Source organism: Mustela lutreola, chromosome 10 (genome assembly GCF_030435805.1).
Source record: "Mustela lutreola isolate mMusLut2 chromosome 10, mMusLut2.pri, whole genome shotgun sequence".
In the NCBI taxonomy this organism is placed as follows: domain Eukaryota; kingdom Metazoa; phylum Chordata; class Mammalia; order Carnivora; family Mustelidae; genus Mustela; species Mustela lutreola.
In genome coordinates, this window is record NC_081299.1 from 14,884,513 (window position 1) to 14,899,868 (window position 15,356).

At 38.1% G+C, this 15,356-nt stretch overlaps 1 protein-coding gene across 29 annotated transcripts in view; it reads right to left on the minus strand.

The window, feature by feature from the left end:
* EIF4G3 (eukaryotic translation initiation factor 4 gamma 3) overlaps nt 1-15,356 on the minus strand; it is a 351,983-nt gene that overhangs the window by 137,154 nt on the left and 199,473 nt on the right. For all 29 annotated transcript variants that reach the window (XM_059135850.1, XM_059135849.1, XM_059135848.1 and 26 more), the window contains 2 exons: nt 3,437-3,534; nt 1,377-1,499 (listed from right to left, as the gene is read on the minus strand). In XM_059135850.1, coding sequence (XP_058991833.1) covers nt 1,377-1,499; nt 3,437-3,534 — 221 coding nt within the window. The remainder of the gene's footprint in view (nt 1-1,376; nt 1,500-3,436; nt 3,535-15,356) is intronic.

The following is a 15,356-nucleotide window of genomic DNA, read 5'->3' on the forward strand; positions in this document are numbered from 1 at the left end:
GTAACCAAAAGAAGGTAGGATATCAAGCTGGTAATATTAAAGAAAAACAAACCATAGGGAATTAAAATACAAAAAGATATACTAAGACATATATGATAGAGAATTTGAACACAAATCAACAAAAGGTTGTCAAGTATATAGGCTGAAAGTAGTAATATTTTAACTAATGTGGGAAAACAGAGATCAAAATTTAACTGCCCTATGCAACACATTCCAGGTTTTTCTGTAATATGCTTTTACCTAACTGTGCACAAGCTTCAATGCATATAAATGCTACCTATATCATGTTCACTCACAGGAAGGAAATTAAATAAACTCACACATTTTCAAGGGGCTCTAAACTCAGCCATGTATTCGTGATCTCAATTTTTAAGAACATTTTTAACAAATTTTTTTAACCTGTGCTACTAATATCAAGTCAATAATCCATCATTCTAAAATATTTAATCATCCCTATCACTTGTTCATAAACTGGGTCCTGAGGAATACCTCAAAATCAAGCCACAAAGAGGGAAGCAAGCAGCCCCTACTCCTTAATAACTTTCATATTTTCTGTCTTATACGCTGAGCTCTCAGTTTAGGTATTTTAAAGCTTTGAAAATCACTCATCTCCTCCGAATGGTTTTTCAAAATTTAAAACGATCAAGTGATGAAATCAAAATCCTGGCAAATTCAGGGACTTTCAGCCTCTACTACAGTTTACTAAACTCCAGTTCTTCCTGGAATGTCTTGATTTCTAAAAGCAAAAAAGTGAACTATTAGAAGACCATGATAACTACATTCTGCAACAGGAATTAAAAGGTGCTTAGCTGACAGAATTTCCCAATACCCCCATGTAAATAATTAAAGATGACACCCTCCAAGCAAAAAGCTCATTTATATAGTCCTAAAAGGTAAGAGGGATACCTAAAATACATCCAACTGTGCTCTGAGTTACACAGGCACTTGCCCCAAACAATACTGTTAAGTAACAATGTTTAAATTTTCAACCTTAAAGTTTTCACGAACATAGTGTGCAGCATTTAATTCCTACGGCTTCATACTGAAACATGAAATACTCAATTACTGATGAGGTTTCCATAGGAATAGCAGCTCCTTTTGGTATCATGCAATAGTTCATTAGGAAGACTGGCAGCAGCTATGCTCTGAATGTGGAGACAATACATAGAAATATTACCAGTAAAAATCTGGAAGTTATAACAATTTGTAAAGACAAAGAACATGTCTGCTTAAATATCATTTAGATATTCAAGGCTATGAGACAACTGATGGACATAAGAAGTACAGAGAGTGGCTAGAGAAAAAAGAAGAGCCCAGCAGAGGTTAGCGAACAAATAAATACACAGTGTCATCCCTCACGGTTCACTCTGTCTTACCTGAGGAGGAGTAGGTGTGGAAGTGGGTCTCCCTATGGGAGGAGTAGGATTTCTGCTGCCACCTCCAGACATAATCTCCTCTGTTATGTCTTTCCCTCCCTGGTTTGGATCCCGAATTCTTATCTATAAGGTCAGAATAAGATGGTATATTGAGAGATGGGTATCTATGTGGTACATTTATAGGCATAAACTGGGAAATCTATCAAATGTTAAAGTTGATAATCACCACATCTGACTTTATTTCAATCACAGAACCATACGGGGTCATTCAAAGAAGTTTGGGACATTACATTTGACTTGAACTAATTAGAATAACATGCTAAAATTAGACCCAGTTGGTTGAATTTCTGGATCAAAATGGCAAAATATTAATGCTTGTCTTGTAAGCACTGGCAAGTTCACTGATTTTATTTACAATGCTTAACATAAGATTCATAAATAAAATCATTTAAAAATATACATTACTCTGTAGAAGAAAGCTTTAGGGGTTGTAAATGGTTCTCTAAAAAAATGAAAAATGCACAGATGCTGGTAATTAGAATAATTTATGTTGCAGATACCTTACATATGTATATAAGAATGTTCATTTCAATAGTGGCTTTCAAGCAAAGGCAAAGAAACATGCTCAAGGCTGATCAAGAATAAGTAATTAAAAAATATGGTACATCCTTACATTAAATACTAATCAGCCAATAGAAAGAATAAAGTACATCTACATGTATTGATATGGAATGACCATCTACATGTATTCGTAGGTAAAAAGCAATGCAGAACAATGTGTATGGTGTTCTTTCAATTTTTTAAAGACTAGTTATGCTTATAGATTTCATTGGAAATGGTGCTGCAAAGGAGACAGAGCACTTGGTTCTAGGCCTTCTATCCTATGACAGTGCTGAGACCTAAACTTCTGCTATCACTACCTCCAGAGTGAAACCAAGGTAGCCTTGGATTTCTAGAAATGTCAAAGCATTCGTTAATAAAACCACCTGGATCTAGAAACTGTTTTAGGAGTTCTTCAGTAAGATTTCTAATATCAGCTATTTTTTCAGATACAGAAACCTGTCTCTTCTACAGTTTTAAATATGGCTTCTCTTTCATTTGTTCTACTTTCTTTTTCAGCTACATCTATTATGTTTTCCATTTTCATCATCTTCTTTATTAATGTTTCTGCATGCTGGGTATTCTTCACATCTAACATCTACCATGCTGTTTCAACATTTCTAAAGCATACTTTCTCAACTCCAGTATTCTCATACATGGGTATGTCCTGCTTATTATGATGTGTGCACAAGAAATTTGTTTCTGGTAATAAGAGAGCCAAATTTTGGAACCTTATTAATTTTTATTAAATGAGAGTACTTTCAAGAGTACTGAATGCTATGGTATCTCTCCCACATATCTCATCCTTGTGAATTCCATTTGATGTGTCCTAATGGGTAAGATATTGCAAGCCACTCTTCTATAGGCTCTACTACAATGTGAATTTTATATTACTGCACTCTAATATTCTTGGGCCTGACTTACTAGACAGAAGCAAAGTCCCTGTAACTTCCTAAAAACACAATACATTTTCTAAATTCTGCTATTTCTAAAAATAAATCGATTCCACAGGGAGGATTTTTCTTATTGTCCTTAACACCTTGGTCATTTCCACTTGTGCTGTTTTTCCCCTGTAAGTTCATATTTGAATGTAGAGCTGATTAGAACTGAAGTTAAAGGACAATAATCACTATGTGAAGATAGAGCTCAAATTTCTTCCACTTAGTAAGATCTTAGGGGACTAAACTCTCCCAGTTATAAAGAAGGCACGTTCTCTTCTAGCATAACTAGCTCAGTGCTAGTTGATTGAAGAATGATATTAAGCAAATGGTTCTTGTAACTTCTACTTATTATGTCCATACAAACTGTCTAGGTCTAGCAGTAAGGATATAAGCAAAGAACAAAAAATGGCAGTCATTTGTGAACTCAGATGAAAAATTATTACAGCTGTGGGTAAACTTATTTAACAAGGGAATGGACATTTGATTGTAAAATAAGAAAAGTTAATAAGTATCTCTTACGGTTTTTTTCTCTCTCTTGGCTGGAGGGGGCTGCTGCTGCGTAGGCACTATGATTGGTGCTGACTGATACACTGGCTGACTTGGGTAAAAAGGCGTTCCTAAAGAATTAGAAAAAAAAATGAAAAGCATTCAGTTATTTTGGCAACCATTATAAGACTACTAATGGCACTGTGTCTCTGGACAATCAGTTAAAACCATAAGTGACTCTTAATCTCACAAAACAAACTGAGGATTGCTGGGGGGAGAGGGTTAGGGAGAAGAGGGGTGGGGTTATGGACATTGGGGAAGGTATGTGCTATGGTGAGTGCTGTGAAGTGTGTAAACCTGGCAATTCACAGATCTGTACCCCTGGGGATAAAAATATATTATATGTTTATAAAAAATAAAAAATTAAAAATAAAGTAACAAAAGCATTCTTCTTAATATTCTCTAACCATTAGCTCTCTTCTATTTACTGAAGTACTCAAGGAATGATTCCCAAAAACTCAAGAACACCTAACTCTTTGTCAGCATCCAATATGAAGACAACTAAATAAACAACTCCTGCAGACTGCCACCAGAGTCACCTTTCAAAGAAACAAATCATATTATAGCACTACTTTAAAAAAAATCTATTTTGGGGGCCTGGCCATTCCCTCCAATGTGATTCTCAAGCAAGGATCTGTGTGAATACGTTTTGTGTGGGGGTTTGGTCAGAGGAAGGAGAATACATACGATCATCTTATGGAGTGGGAGTAATCTGATTCTTCTCCCTACTTACAGAGAACCACTGTCATAGGGAACCACCCTTAAGGCTTAGAAAATATCACACTATTGAAGCAGAAAAAAGATGAAGAACAAACAGCTGAAAAATAAAGTCTAATACTAGGAGTCCAGGTTCCAGGGTTTTAACTACCTTATGTACCATTCTCTAGCTCCATACCTTTGCTCTAGCAAAAACCTATTACCTACTTCTATCCCTTGAGTACATGAATTTTTTCGACATTGTTCGTACCTTTGACTCCATTGTCCTTCTACCTGAAATTATCTTCTTCCACCCACCCCTTGGATGCTTAATGAATACTTTCTTAACTTTTGAAAGTTTGGCTATTGTTGCAATTATTATTAAGCCAGAGTACTAATAGAAGAGGTGATGAGAAAGGGTCAAATCCAGATTTGCTGACAGAGTGGATGTGACTATGACAGAAAGAAGTGTCAAGGAAAACTCTTCAAGGTTTTTTGTTGCAGCAAGTGTAAGAATGACAATGCTATTTACTGTGCTATTTCTTTACTTAGTGAGATGAGGAAAACTAGACGAAGAGTAGAGTTTAGGGCATAAGAGTCAAGAGTTCAATTTCAGACGTGTAAAGTTTAAGATTCTTACTAGACCTTCAAAGGCAGATAGCAGCAAGTAGGCAGGAAGAGACACAAGTCTAGAGTCAGAGAATCGGTATCCATTTTGGAATTAGTGGAGTATGAGGTAACTGAGGAAGTTAGTACAAATAGAGAATGAACCCAAGGATGAAATTTTGGAGCACGTTATGTTGTGCTTATAGAGATTATATATATATCTCTTATATATAGAGATTATAGGTATATTAAAAAAAAAACCTAGCAAAGAAGATGAAAAAGAAAATCAAGGCAGTGGTTGAAGTAAAGAGAAGGGTTCAGGAATGGGGAGCATGCATAATTATGTAAAATGGCATTGAGAGTCAACCAAGATTCAGCAAAGTAGAATGCACATGTGACACTGACAAAAGTTATAAGGGTGGAAGGGCAGGAAAGTGGATCCTGATTAGGGTGGGTTCAGAAGTGAATGAGATGGAAATAAAGACAGCTGAACATTCTTTTCTTAAAATTTTGCTATAAAGGGAAGCAAAAAAGTGGTTGGGTTTTTTGTTTGTTTGTATCCTGTATGCCAAAGGGACTAATCCACCAGCAGAGAGAGAAAGAAAATAATAAAGCCAGAAAGAGAGAAGAGAACAGCTAGAGTAATAGCCTTAAATGTGTACATGATGGGATCCAGTGAATGAGCAGTACAAGCCTTTGGTAGAAACAGTGATGGTTGAGTCATGATAGCAAGAAGGAAAAACATGAAGGTATAGGTAGGTAGTTAATAAAGGTAAAATCCGGGGCGCCTGGGTGGCTCAGTGGGTTAAGCCGCTGCCTTCGGCTCAGGTCATGATCTCAGGGTCCTGGGATCGAGCCCCGCATCGGGCTCTCTGCTCAGCAGGGAGCCTGCTTCCTCCTCTCTCTCTGCCTGCCTCTCTGCCTGCTTGTGATCTCTCTCTGTCAAATAAATAAATAAAAAATCTTTTAAAAAAAAAAAAAATAAAAAAAATAAAGGTAAAATCCTTGGTACTTTAGTTAGGAGTCAAATAATGTTGGCTCTATTATCACTGTCATCATCATCAACAAACCATCTCTGCCTTCATAACGTCTTCAAGAGGTAATTTCTTGGAAGCAGTACCACATTTGCAGGTACCAGAATTCTGCAGGTCTCAATCAAATCTGGAGAAGGTTTAAAAAGGGGGCATGGCTAGGATTTCAATGAATTCAGGGTAAAAAGAGAAAAACACCTTATTAGCCATACTTCTGGTAGTACATACACTAGTCTCGAAGTCAAGCTTAAATAGGTGATTCTATACTACCCTATACTACCCTTACTAGTTCCAAACTCAGAAAACAATCCCCTAAAATCGGTTTCAAATGCTGCTAGACAGGCAATACAGTCTGCTCTCTTTGCCATATTTTTTAAACTGAGTGACATAAGATCCAAAAGGTGAATCATCCTTTTAAGAAAAAAAATCAGATTGTTCTAATGAAACAGTTTTGATTCAACACGACTGGGGTAGGGATTTGCATATAATATAATACACAAGCAATAAGTATCAGCTGAATAAATCTGGTAGCATAAGATATCTTAATAATGGGGGGGCGGAGTCAAGATGGCGGAGAAGTAGCAGGCTGAGACTACTTAAGCTAGCCGAAGATCAGCTAGATAGCTTATCTAAAGATTGCAAACACCTGAAAATCCATGGGCAGATCAAAGAGAAGAACAGCAATTCTGGAAACAGAAAAACAACCACTTTCTGAAAGGCTCGGTGAGCTCGGAGCGCAGCCGGAGGTTAGGCAGACGGGAGTAACTGGGCGCTGTTCTCTGAGGGCACACTGAGGAGTGGGGCCCTGGGCTCTCGGCTCCTCCAGGCCGGAGACCAGGAGGCCGCCATTTGTATTCCCGTCCTCCGGAACTCTACGGAAGCGCATAGGGAACAAAAGCTCCTGAAAGCAAACCCTAGCGGATTACTCACCCTGGACCCTGATTAGAGCGGAGCAATTCCGCCTGGGGCAAAGACACTTGAGAATCACCACACCACGCCCCTCCCTCAGAAGATCAACAAGAAATCCAGCCAAGACCAAGTTCACCTACCAAGGAGTGCGGTTTCAATACCAAGGAGAGCAGCAGAATTCCAAGGAGGAGAAAGCAAAGCACGGAACTCATGGCTTTTTCCCTGTGATTTTTTTTAGTCTTGCAGTTAATTTGATTTTTTTCTTTTTCACTTTTTGTTTTTTTTTTCTTGCCTTCTGGTAATTTTTTTTTAACTTTTACCTTTTTCTTTTTTAACGTTTTTTAACTAGTTTATCCAATATATATATATATTTTCTTTTTTATATTTTTCTTATTTGTTTTCTTTTTTTTTAATTCTTTTTTTTTTTTTTTTCTTTCTTCCTTTTTCAACTCCTTTTTATCCCCTTTCTACCCCCTCAAGATTTGGGATCTCTTCTAATTTGGTTAAAGCATATTTTCCTAGGGTTGTTGCCACCCTTTTAGTATTTTACTTGCTCCTTCATATACCCTTATCTGGACAAAATGACAAGACGAAAAAATTCAACACAAAAAAAAGAACAAGAGGCGGTACCGAAGGCTAGGGACCTAATCAATACAGACATTGGTAATAGGTCAGATCTAGAGTTCAGAATGACAATTCTCAAGGTTCTAGCCGGGCTCGAAAAAGGCATGGAAGATATTAGAGAAACCCTCTCGAGAGATATAAAAGCCCTTTCTGGAGAAATAAAAGAACTAAAATCTAACCAAGTTGAAATCAAAAAAGCTATTAATGAGGTGCAATCAAAAATGGAGGCTCTCACTGCTAGGATAAATGAGGCAGAAGAAAGAATTAGTGATATAGAAGACCAAATGACAAAGAATAAAGAAGCTGAGCAGGGACGCATGGGTGGCTCAGTTGGTTGAGCAGCTGCCTTCGGCTCAGGTCATGATCCCAGCGTCCTGGGATCGAGTCCCACATCGGGCTCCTTGCTCCGCAGGGAGCCTGCTTCTTCCTCGGACTCTGCCTTCCACTCTGACTGCCTGTGCTCGCTCTCGCTTGCTCGCTCTCTGACAAATAAATAAATAAAATCTTTAAAAAAAAAAAAAAAAAAAAAAAAAAGAAGGTGAGCAAAAGAGGGACAAAGAGCTACTGGACCACGAGGGGAGAATTCGAGAGATAAGTGACACCATAAGACGAAACAACATTAGAATAATTGGGATTCCAGAAGAAGAAGAAAGAGAGAGGGGAGCAGAAGGTATACTGGAGAGAATTATTGGGGAGAATTTCCCCAATATGGCAAAGCGAACGAGCATCAAAATTCAGCAGGTTCAGAGAACGCCCCTAAAAATCAATAAGAATAGGCCCACACTCCGCCACCTAATAGTAAAATTTACAAGTCTCAGTGACAAAGAGAAAATCCTGAAAGCAGCCTGGGAAAAGAAGTCTGTAACATACAATGGTAAAAATATTAGATTGGCAGCTGACTTATCCACAGAGACCTGGCAGGCCAGAAAGAGCTGGCATGATATTTTCAGAGCACTAAACGAGAAAAACATGCAGCCAAGAATACTATATCCAGCTAGGCTATCACTGAAAATAGAAGGAGAGATTAAAAGCTTCCAGGACAAACAAAAACTGAAAGAATATGCAAATACCAAACCAGCTCTACAGGAAATATTGAAAGGGGTCCTCTAAGCAAAGAGAGAGCCTACAAGTGGTAGATCAGAAAGGAACAGAGACCATATACAGTAACAGTCACCTTACAGGCAAAACAATGGCACTAAATTCATATCTCTCAATAGTTACCCTGAATGTTAATGGGCTAAATGCCCCTGTCAAAAGACACAGGGTATCAGAATGGATAAAAAAACAAAACCCATCTATATGTTGCCTCCGAGAAACTCATTTTAAGCCCGAAGACACCTCCAGATTTAAAGTGAGGGGGTGGAAAAGAATTTACCATGCTAATGGACATCAGAAGAAAGCAGGAGTGGCAATCCTTATATCAGATCAATTAGATTTTAAGCCAAAGACTATAATAAGAGATGAGGAAGGACACTATATCATACTCAAAGGGTCTGTCCAACAAGAAGATCTAACAATTTTAAATATCTTTGCCCCCAACGTGGGAGCAGCCAACTATATAAACCAATTAATAACAAAATCAAAGAAACACATCAACAATAATACAATAATAGTAGGGGACTTTAACACTCCCCTCACTGAAATGGAGAGATCATCCAAGCAAAAGATCAGCAAGGAAATAAAGGCCTTAAATGACACACTGGACCAGATGGACATCACAGATATATTCAGAACATTTCATCCCAAAGCAACAGAATACACATTCTTCTCTAGTGCACATGGAACATTCTCCAGAATAGATCACATCCTCGGTCCTAAATCAGGACTCAATCGGTATCAAAAGATTGGGATCATTCCCTGCATATTTTCAGACCACAATGCTCTAAAGCTAGAACTCAACCACAAAAGGAAGTTTGAAAAGAACCCAAATACATGGAGACTAAACAGCATCCCTCTAAAGAATGAATGGGTCAACCGGGAAATTAAAGAAGAATTGAAAAAAATCATGGAAACAAATGATAATGAAAATACAATGGTTCAAAATCTGTGGGACACAAGAAAGGCAGTCCTGAGAGGAAAATATATAGCGGTACAAGCCTTTCTCACGAAACAAGAAAGGTCTCAGGTACACAACCTAACCCTACACCTAAAGGATCTGGAGAAAGAACAAGAAAGAAACCTTAAGCCAAGCAGGAGAAGAGAAATCATAAAGATCAGAGCAGAAATCAATGAAATAGAAACCAAAAAGACAATAGAGCAAATCAACAAAACTAGGAGCTGGTTCTTTGAAAGAATTAATAAAATTGATAAACCCCTGGCCCGACTTATAAAAAAAAGAAAAGAGAAAGGACCCAAATAAATAAAATCATGAATGAAAGAGGAGAGATCACAACTAACACCAAAGAAATACAAACTATTATAAGAACATACTATGAGCAACTCTACGCCAACAAATTTGAGAATCTGGAAGAAATAGATGCATTCCTAGAAACATATAAACTACCACACAACTGAACCAGGAAGAAGTAGAAAGCCTGAACAGACCCATAACCAGTAAGGAGATTGAAACAGTCATTAAAAATCTCCAAACAAACAAAAGCCCAGGGCCAGATGGCTTCCCGGGGGAATTCTACCAAACATTTAAAGAAGAACTAATTCCTATTCTCCTGAAACTGTTCCAAAAAATAGAAATGGAAGGAAAACTTCCAAACTCATTTTATGAGGCCAGCATCACCTTGATCCCAAAACCAGACAAGGATCCCATCAAAAAAGAGAGCTATAGACCAATATCCTTGATGAACACAGATGCGAAAATACTCAACAAAATACTAGCCAATAGGATTCAACAGTACATTAAAAGGATTATTCACCACGACCAAGTGGGATTTATTCCAGGGCTGCAAGGTTGGTTCAACATCCGCAAATCAGTCAATGTGATACAACACATCAATAAAAGAAAGAACAAGAACCATATGATACTCTCAATAGATGCTGAAAAAGCATTTGACAAAGTACAGCATCCCTTCCTGATCAAAACTCTTCAAAGTATAGGGATAGAGGGCACATACCTCAATATCATCAAAGCCATCTATGAAAAACCCACCGCAAATATCATTCTCAATGGAGAAAAACTGAAAGCTTTTCCGCTAAGGTCAGGAACACAGCAGGGATGTCCATTATCACCACTGCTATTCAACATAGTACTAGAGATCCTAGCCTCAGCAATCAGACAACAAAAGGAAATTAAAGGCATCCAAATCGGCAAAGAAGAAGTCAAATTATCACTCTTCGCAGATGATATGATACTATATGTGGAAAACCCAAAAGACTCCACTCCAAAACTGCTAGAACTTATACAGGAATTCAGTAAAGTGTCAGGATATAAAATCAATGCACAGAAATCAGTTGCATTTCTCTACACCAACAGCAAGACAGAAGAAAGGGAAATTAAGGAGTCAATCCCATTTACAATTGCACCCAAAACCATAAGATACCTAGGAATAAACCTAACCAAAGAGGCAAAGAATCTATACTCAGAAAACTATAAAGTACTCATGAAAGAAATTGAGGAAGACACAAAGAAATGGAAAAATGTTCCATGCTCCTGGATTGGAAGAATAAATATTGTGAAAATGTCTATGCTACCTAAAGCAATGTACACATTTAATGCAATTCCCATCAAAGTACCATCCATCTTTTTCAAAGAAATGGAACAAATAATTCTAAAATTTATATGGAACCAGAAAAGACCTCGAATAGCCAAAGGGATATTGAAAAAGAAAGCCAACGTTGGTGGCATCACAATTCCGGACTTCAAGCTCTATTACAAAGCTGTCATCATCAAGACAGCATGGTACTGGCACAAAAACAGACCCATAGATCAATGGAACAGAATAGAGAGCCCAGAAATAGACCCTCAACTCTACGGTCAACTAATCTTCGACAAAGCAGGAAAGAATGTCCGATGGAAAAAAGACAGCCTCTTCAATAAATGGTGCTGGGAAAATTGGACAGCCACATGCAGAAAAATGAAATTGGACCATTTCCTTACACCACACACGAAAATAGACTCAAAATGGATGAAGGACCTCAATGTGCGAAAGGAATCCATCAAAATCCTTGAGGAGAACACAGGCAGCAACCTCTTCGACCTCAGCCGCAGCAACATCTTCCTAGGAACAACGCCAAAGGCAAGGGAAGCAAGGGCAAAAATGAACTATTGGGATTTCATCAAGATCAAAAGCTTTTCACAGCAAAGGAAACAGTTAACAAAATCAAAAGACAACTGACAGAATGGGAGAAGATATTTGCAAACGACATATCAGATAAAGGACTAGTGTCCAGAATCTATAAAGAACTTAGCAAACTCAACACGGAAAGAACAAATAATCCAATCAAGAAATGGGCAGAGGACATGAACAGACATCCAGATGGCCAACAGACACATGAAAAAGTGCTCCACATCACTTGGCATCAGGGAAATACAAATCAAAACCACAATGAGATATCACCTCACACCAGTCAGAATGGCTAAAATCAACAAGTCAGGAAATGACAGATGCTGGCGAGGATGTGGAGAAAGGGGAACCCTCCTACACTGTTGGTGGGAATGCAAGCTGGTGCAGCCACTCTGGAAAACAGCATGGAGGTTCCTCAAAATGTTGAAAACAGAACTGCCCTATGACCCAGCAATTGCACTATTGGGTATTTACCCTAAAGATACAAACGTAGTGATCCAAAGGGGCACGTGCACCCAAATGTTTATAGCAGCAATGTCCACAATAGCCAAACTATGGAAAGAACCTAGATGTCCATCAACAGATGAATGGATCAAGAAGATGTGGTATATATACACAATGGAATACTATGCAGCCATCAAAAGAAATGAAATCTTGCCATTTGCGAGAACATGGATGGAACTAGAGCGTATCATGCTTAGCGAAATTAGTCAAGCGGAGAAAGACAACTATCATATGATCTCCCTGATATGAGGAAGTGGTGATGCAACATGGGGGCTTAAGTGGGTAGGAGAAGAATCAATGAAACAAGATAGGATTGGGAGGGAGACAAACCATAAGTGACTCTTAATCTCACAAAACAGGCTGAGGTTTGCTGGGGGGAGGAGGTTTGGGAAAAGGGGGTGGGATTATGGACATTGGGGAGGGTATGTGCTTTGGTGAGTGCTGTGAAGTGTGTAAACCTGGTGATTCACAGACCTGTACCCCTGGGGATAAAAATATATGTTTATAAAAAATAAAAAATTAAAAAAAAAAAGATATCTTAATAATGGGGTTAAACACAATGAGTAAAATATCAAGTAAACTGTGGACCCTAGCAGAGTGGGACTTCTATCCTACCAAATAATGGTTATCTTTTATAAAATACTAATTCAACTTCTTATATAGTAAGAGACGTTTAAAAACATTTATTTTATTCTATTAAAAATGGGAATAACTTTTACATACCATTTACTAATTAAGTATGTTACATGCTGTCCCTGACCTCTTATGCATGGAATGTTGCAGGTTTATCTGGATTAGGGGTATGTCAACTAAAGCCAACAGGCTAAATCCAGAATGAAGTTTTATTGGAATACACCTATATATAGTATTTTATCTGTTACCTGTGGCTGCTTTGTCACTAAATGGCAGAGTTGAATAGTTGCAACAGAGACCATATGGCCTGCAAAAGCTACAATATTGCCCTTTATAGAAAAAGGGCTAAACCTTTTCTTCCCCTGATCCCTGTTCTCCATTGGTGGTTCATCAAACCCCAGTCTATACAAAATGTGTCAATGATATATAGCAAAATTTATTCAATAATAAGCACAATAATAAAGCACCACATTACTATACTAACACACACAAAGTTACAACTATAGGCTTGCTAATTTGACATTTTGGAAAGGTCTGTTACTATTTTGAAATTAATTCAGTCTTGTTCCTTTGTTGTTCAAAATGCCTTCCTATATGAAATGCTGCTGACATTAAATAACAGTTTTCTTTGAAAGACTTTGTGGCAAAATTAAAAAGGGAATAGTTCTGTATGTTTCTTCCCTTATTTTACGGTACTTTTTAAAAATTTTATTTGACTAGGATATAGAAAAATTTAGGAACCAGTGGTCTGGTCAATATTTACATTTGTTCTCAATGGTAAAACCCCAAAGACAAACACAAATATCAAACAAATGCACTTCAAGAGCCTAAAAGGCAAGAAGAATATCTCAACATTTATATCCTACAAAATACCTACCACATTGTCTTATACACTGTAGGTCTTCCAAAAACCTACCAAAACTAAATTTTCCCACAGAAACAATATAAAAATAGCAGTTAAGTATGCAGGTTGGCACATTAACATCAGTTTATCCCATCCCAGAACAATAATGTTAGTATACAACCATATCAACACAGTAATTTTTTGTTGTTTTTTTTAGATTTTATTTATTTATTTGACACAGAGGGACAAAGTGAGAGAGGGACACAAGCAGGGGAAGTGGGAGAAGGAGAAGCAGGCTCCCCACTGAGCAGGGAGCCCAACATGGGGGGTCGATCCCAGGACTCTGGGATCACGACCCAAGGCGAAGGCAGACACTTAAGGCTGAGCCACCCAGGTGCCTATTCACAGTATTTTTAAAAAAGATTTATTTATTTGAGAGAGAGAGAGAAAAAGAGCATGAGCAGGAGGGACAAAGGGACAGGGAGAGAGAATCTCAAGCAGACTCTGCACTGAACACAGAGTCCAATGCAGGGCTCAATCCCAGGACCCCAAAATCATGATGTGAGCCGAAACAAAGAGTTGGTTGCTTAACGAAATTACAGTAGTAACATTCCACTGAACACATACTTCGGATGCCAGAAAGTTTCCCACTTAGACACCACGGGTAATAATGAATGAATCCCTCAGCTCTTAGGAGCTGCTGAATAAGGCACCCAAGCCCCCACAGAGCTCAGAAAAAGTGCAAAAAAAAATGAAAGGAGGAGGAAAAAAATCACACGGTACAGTGAGAAAAAGGGAGAGTATACTGGTTTGAAACAAAGGAGAATGGCGCTTTTTTTTTTTTTAAATATTATTTATTTGTCAGAGAGAAAGAGAGAGAAGGAGAGTACAAGCAGAGGGAGAAGGAGTCTCCCCACTGAGCAGGGAGCCTGATGAAAGACTCGATCCCAGCACCCTGACATCATAACCTGAGCCAAAGGCAGATGCTTAACTGACTGAACAACTCAGCTGTCCTAGAATGGGATCTTTTAACGATGTAAATTCTCACTCTTTTCTTTTTCTTTCTCAGTATCACTGTCGCTGTTAACCGTATCTTTTTGCTCCCAAACCCAAATTTTCACACCTTGGGTCATCACCTCTAGCATTTGCTGAAAATAATTTCAGTCTTCATGAGGTATTTTCTGATACAAAAGGCATCAAAATATTTAAGAAACACTGATGAGAGAAAAACTGAAAAGTGACATTGATTAAATACTACTCATTAGTTACTTTTCAACACTATAAAACACTCCAAGAATTATAATGTATTAACAGGATTTTATGATGTTGGTTACTGAACTTCAGTAAGGATAAAAACATTCTTTAAGAATCATTGTTCAAGATTAAAACTGAATAGAGGAGTAAAATATTATTACCCTAGAGTAAACTGTAAGCTAAGCACAAAGGACTAAGACTTCAGCAAAACAGACTGTCCAACTCACCAACTCCACCATTAGGGCAGGAAGGAAAAAGACTAGGATTCTTTCCTTACCAGTTCTGCCAGAGGAAGGCCCTCTGCCCTAGAAGAAAGGACTGCTGTGCTTTAGAACAGAGAATTAGGATTCCATTCCTTAAACTTGCTTTTTTTTTTTTTTTTTTTTAAGATTTTATTTACTTATTTGAAAGAGATACAGCAAGAGAGAGAACACAAGCTGGGGGAGTGGGAGAGGGAGAAGCAGGCTTCCCACTGAGCAGAGAGCCTGATGTGGGGCTCGATCCCAGGACCCTGGGATCATGACCCGAGCTGAAGGCAGAGGCTTAACGACTGA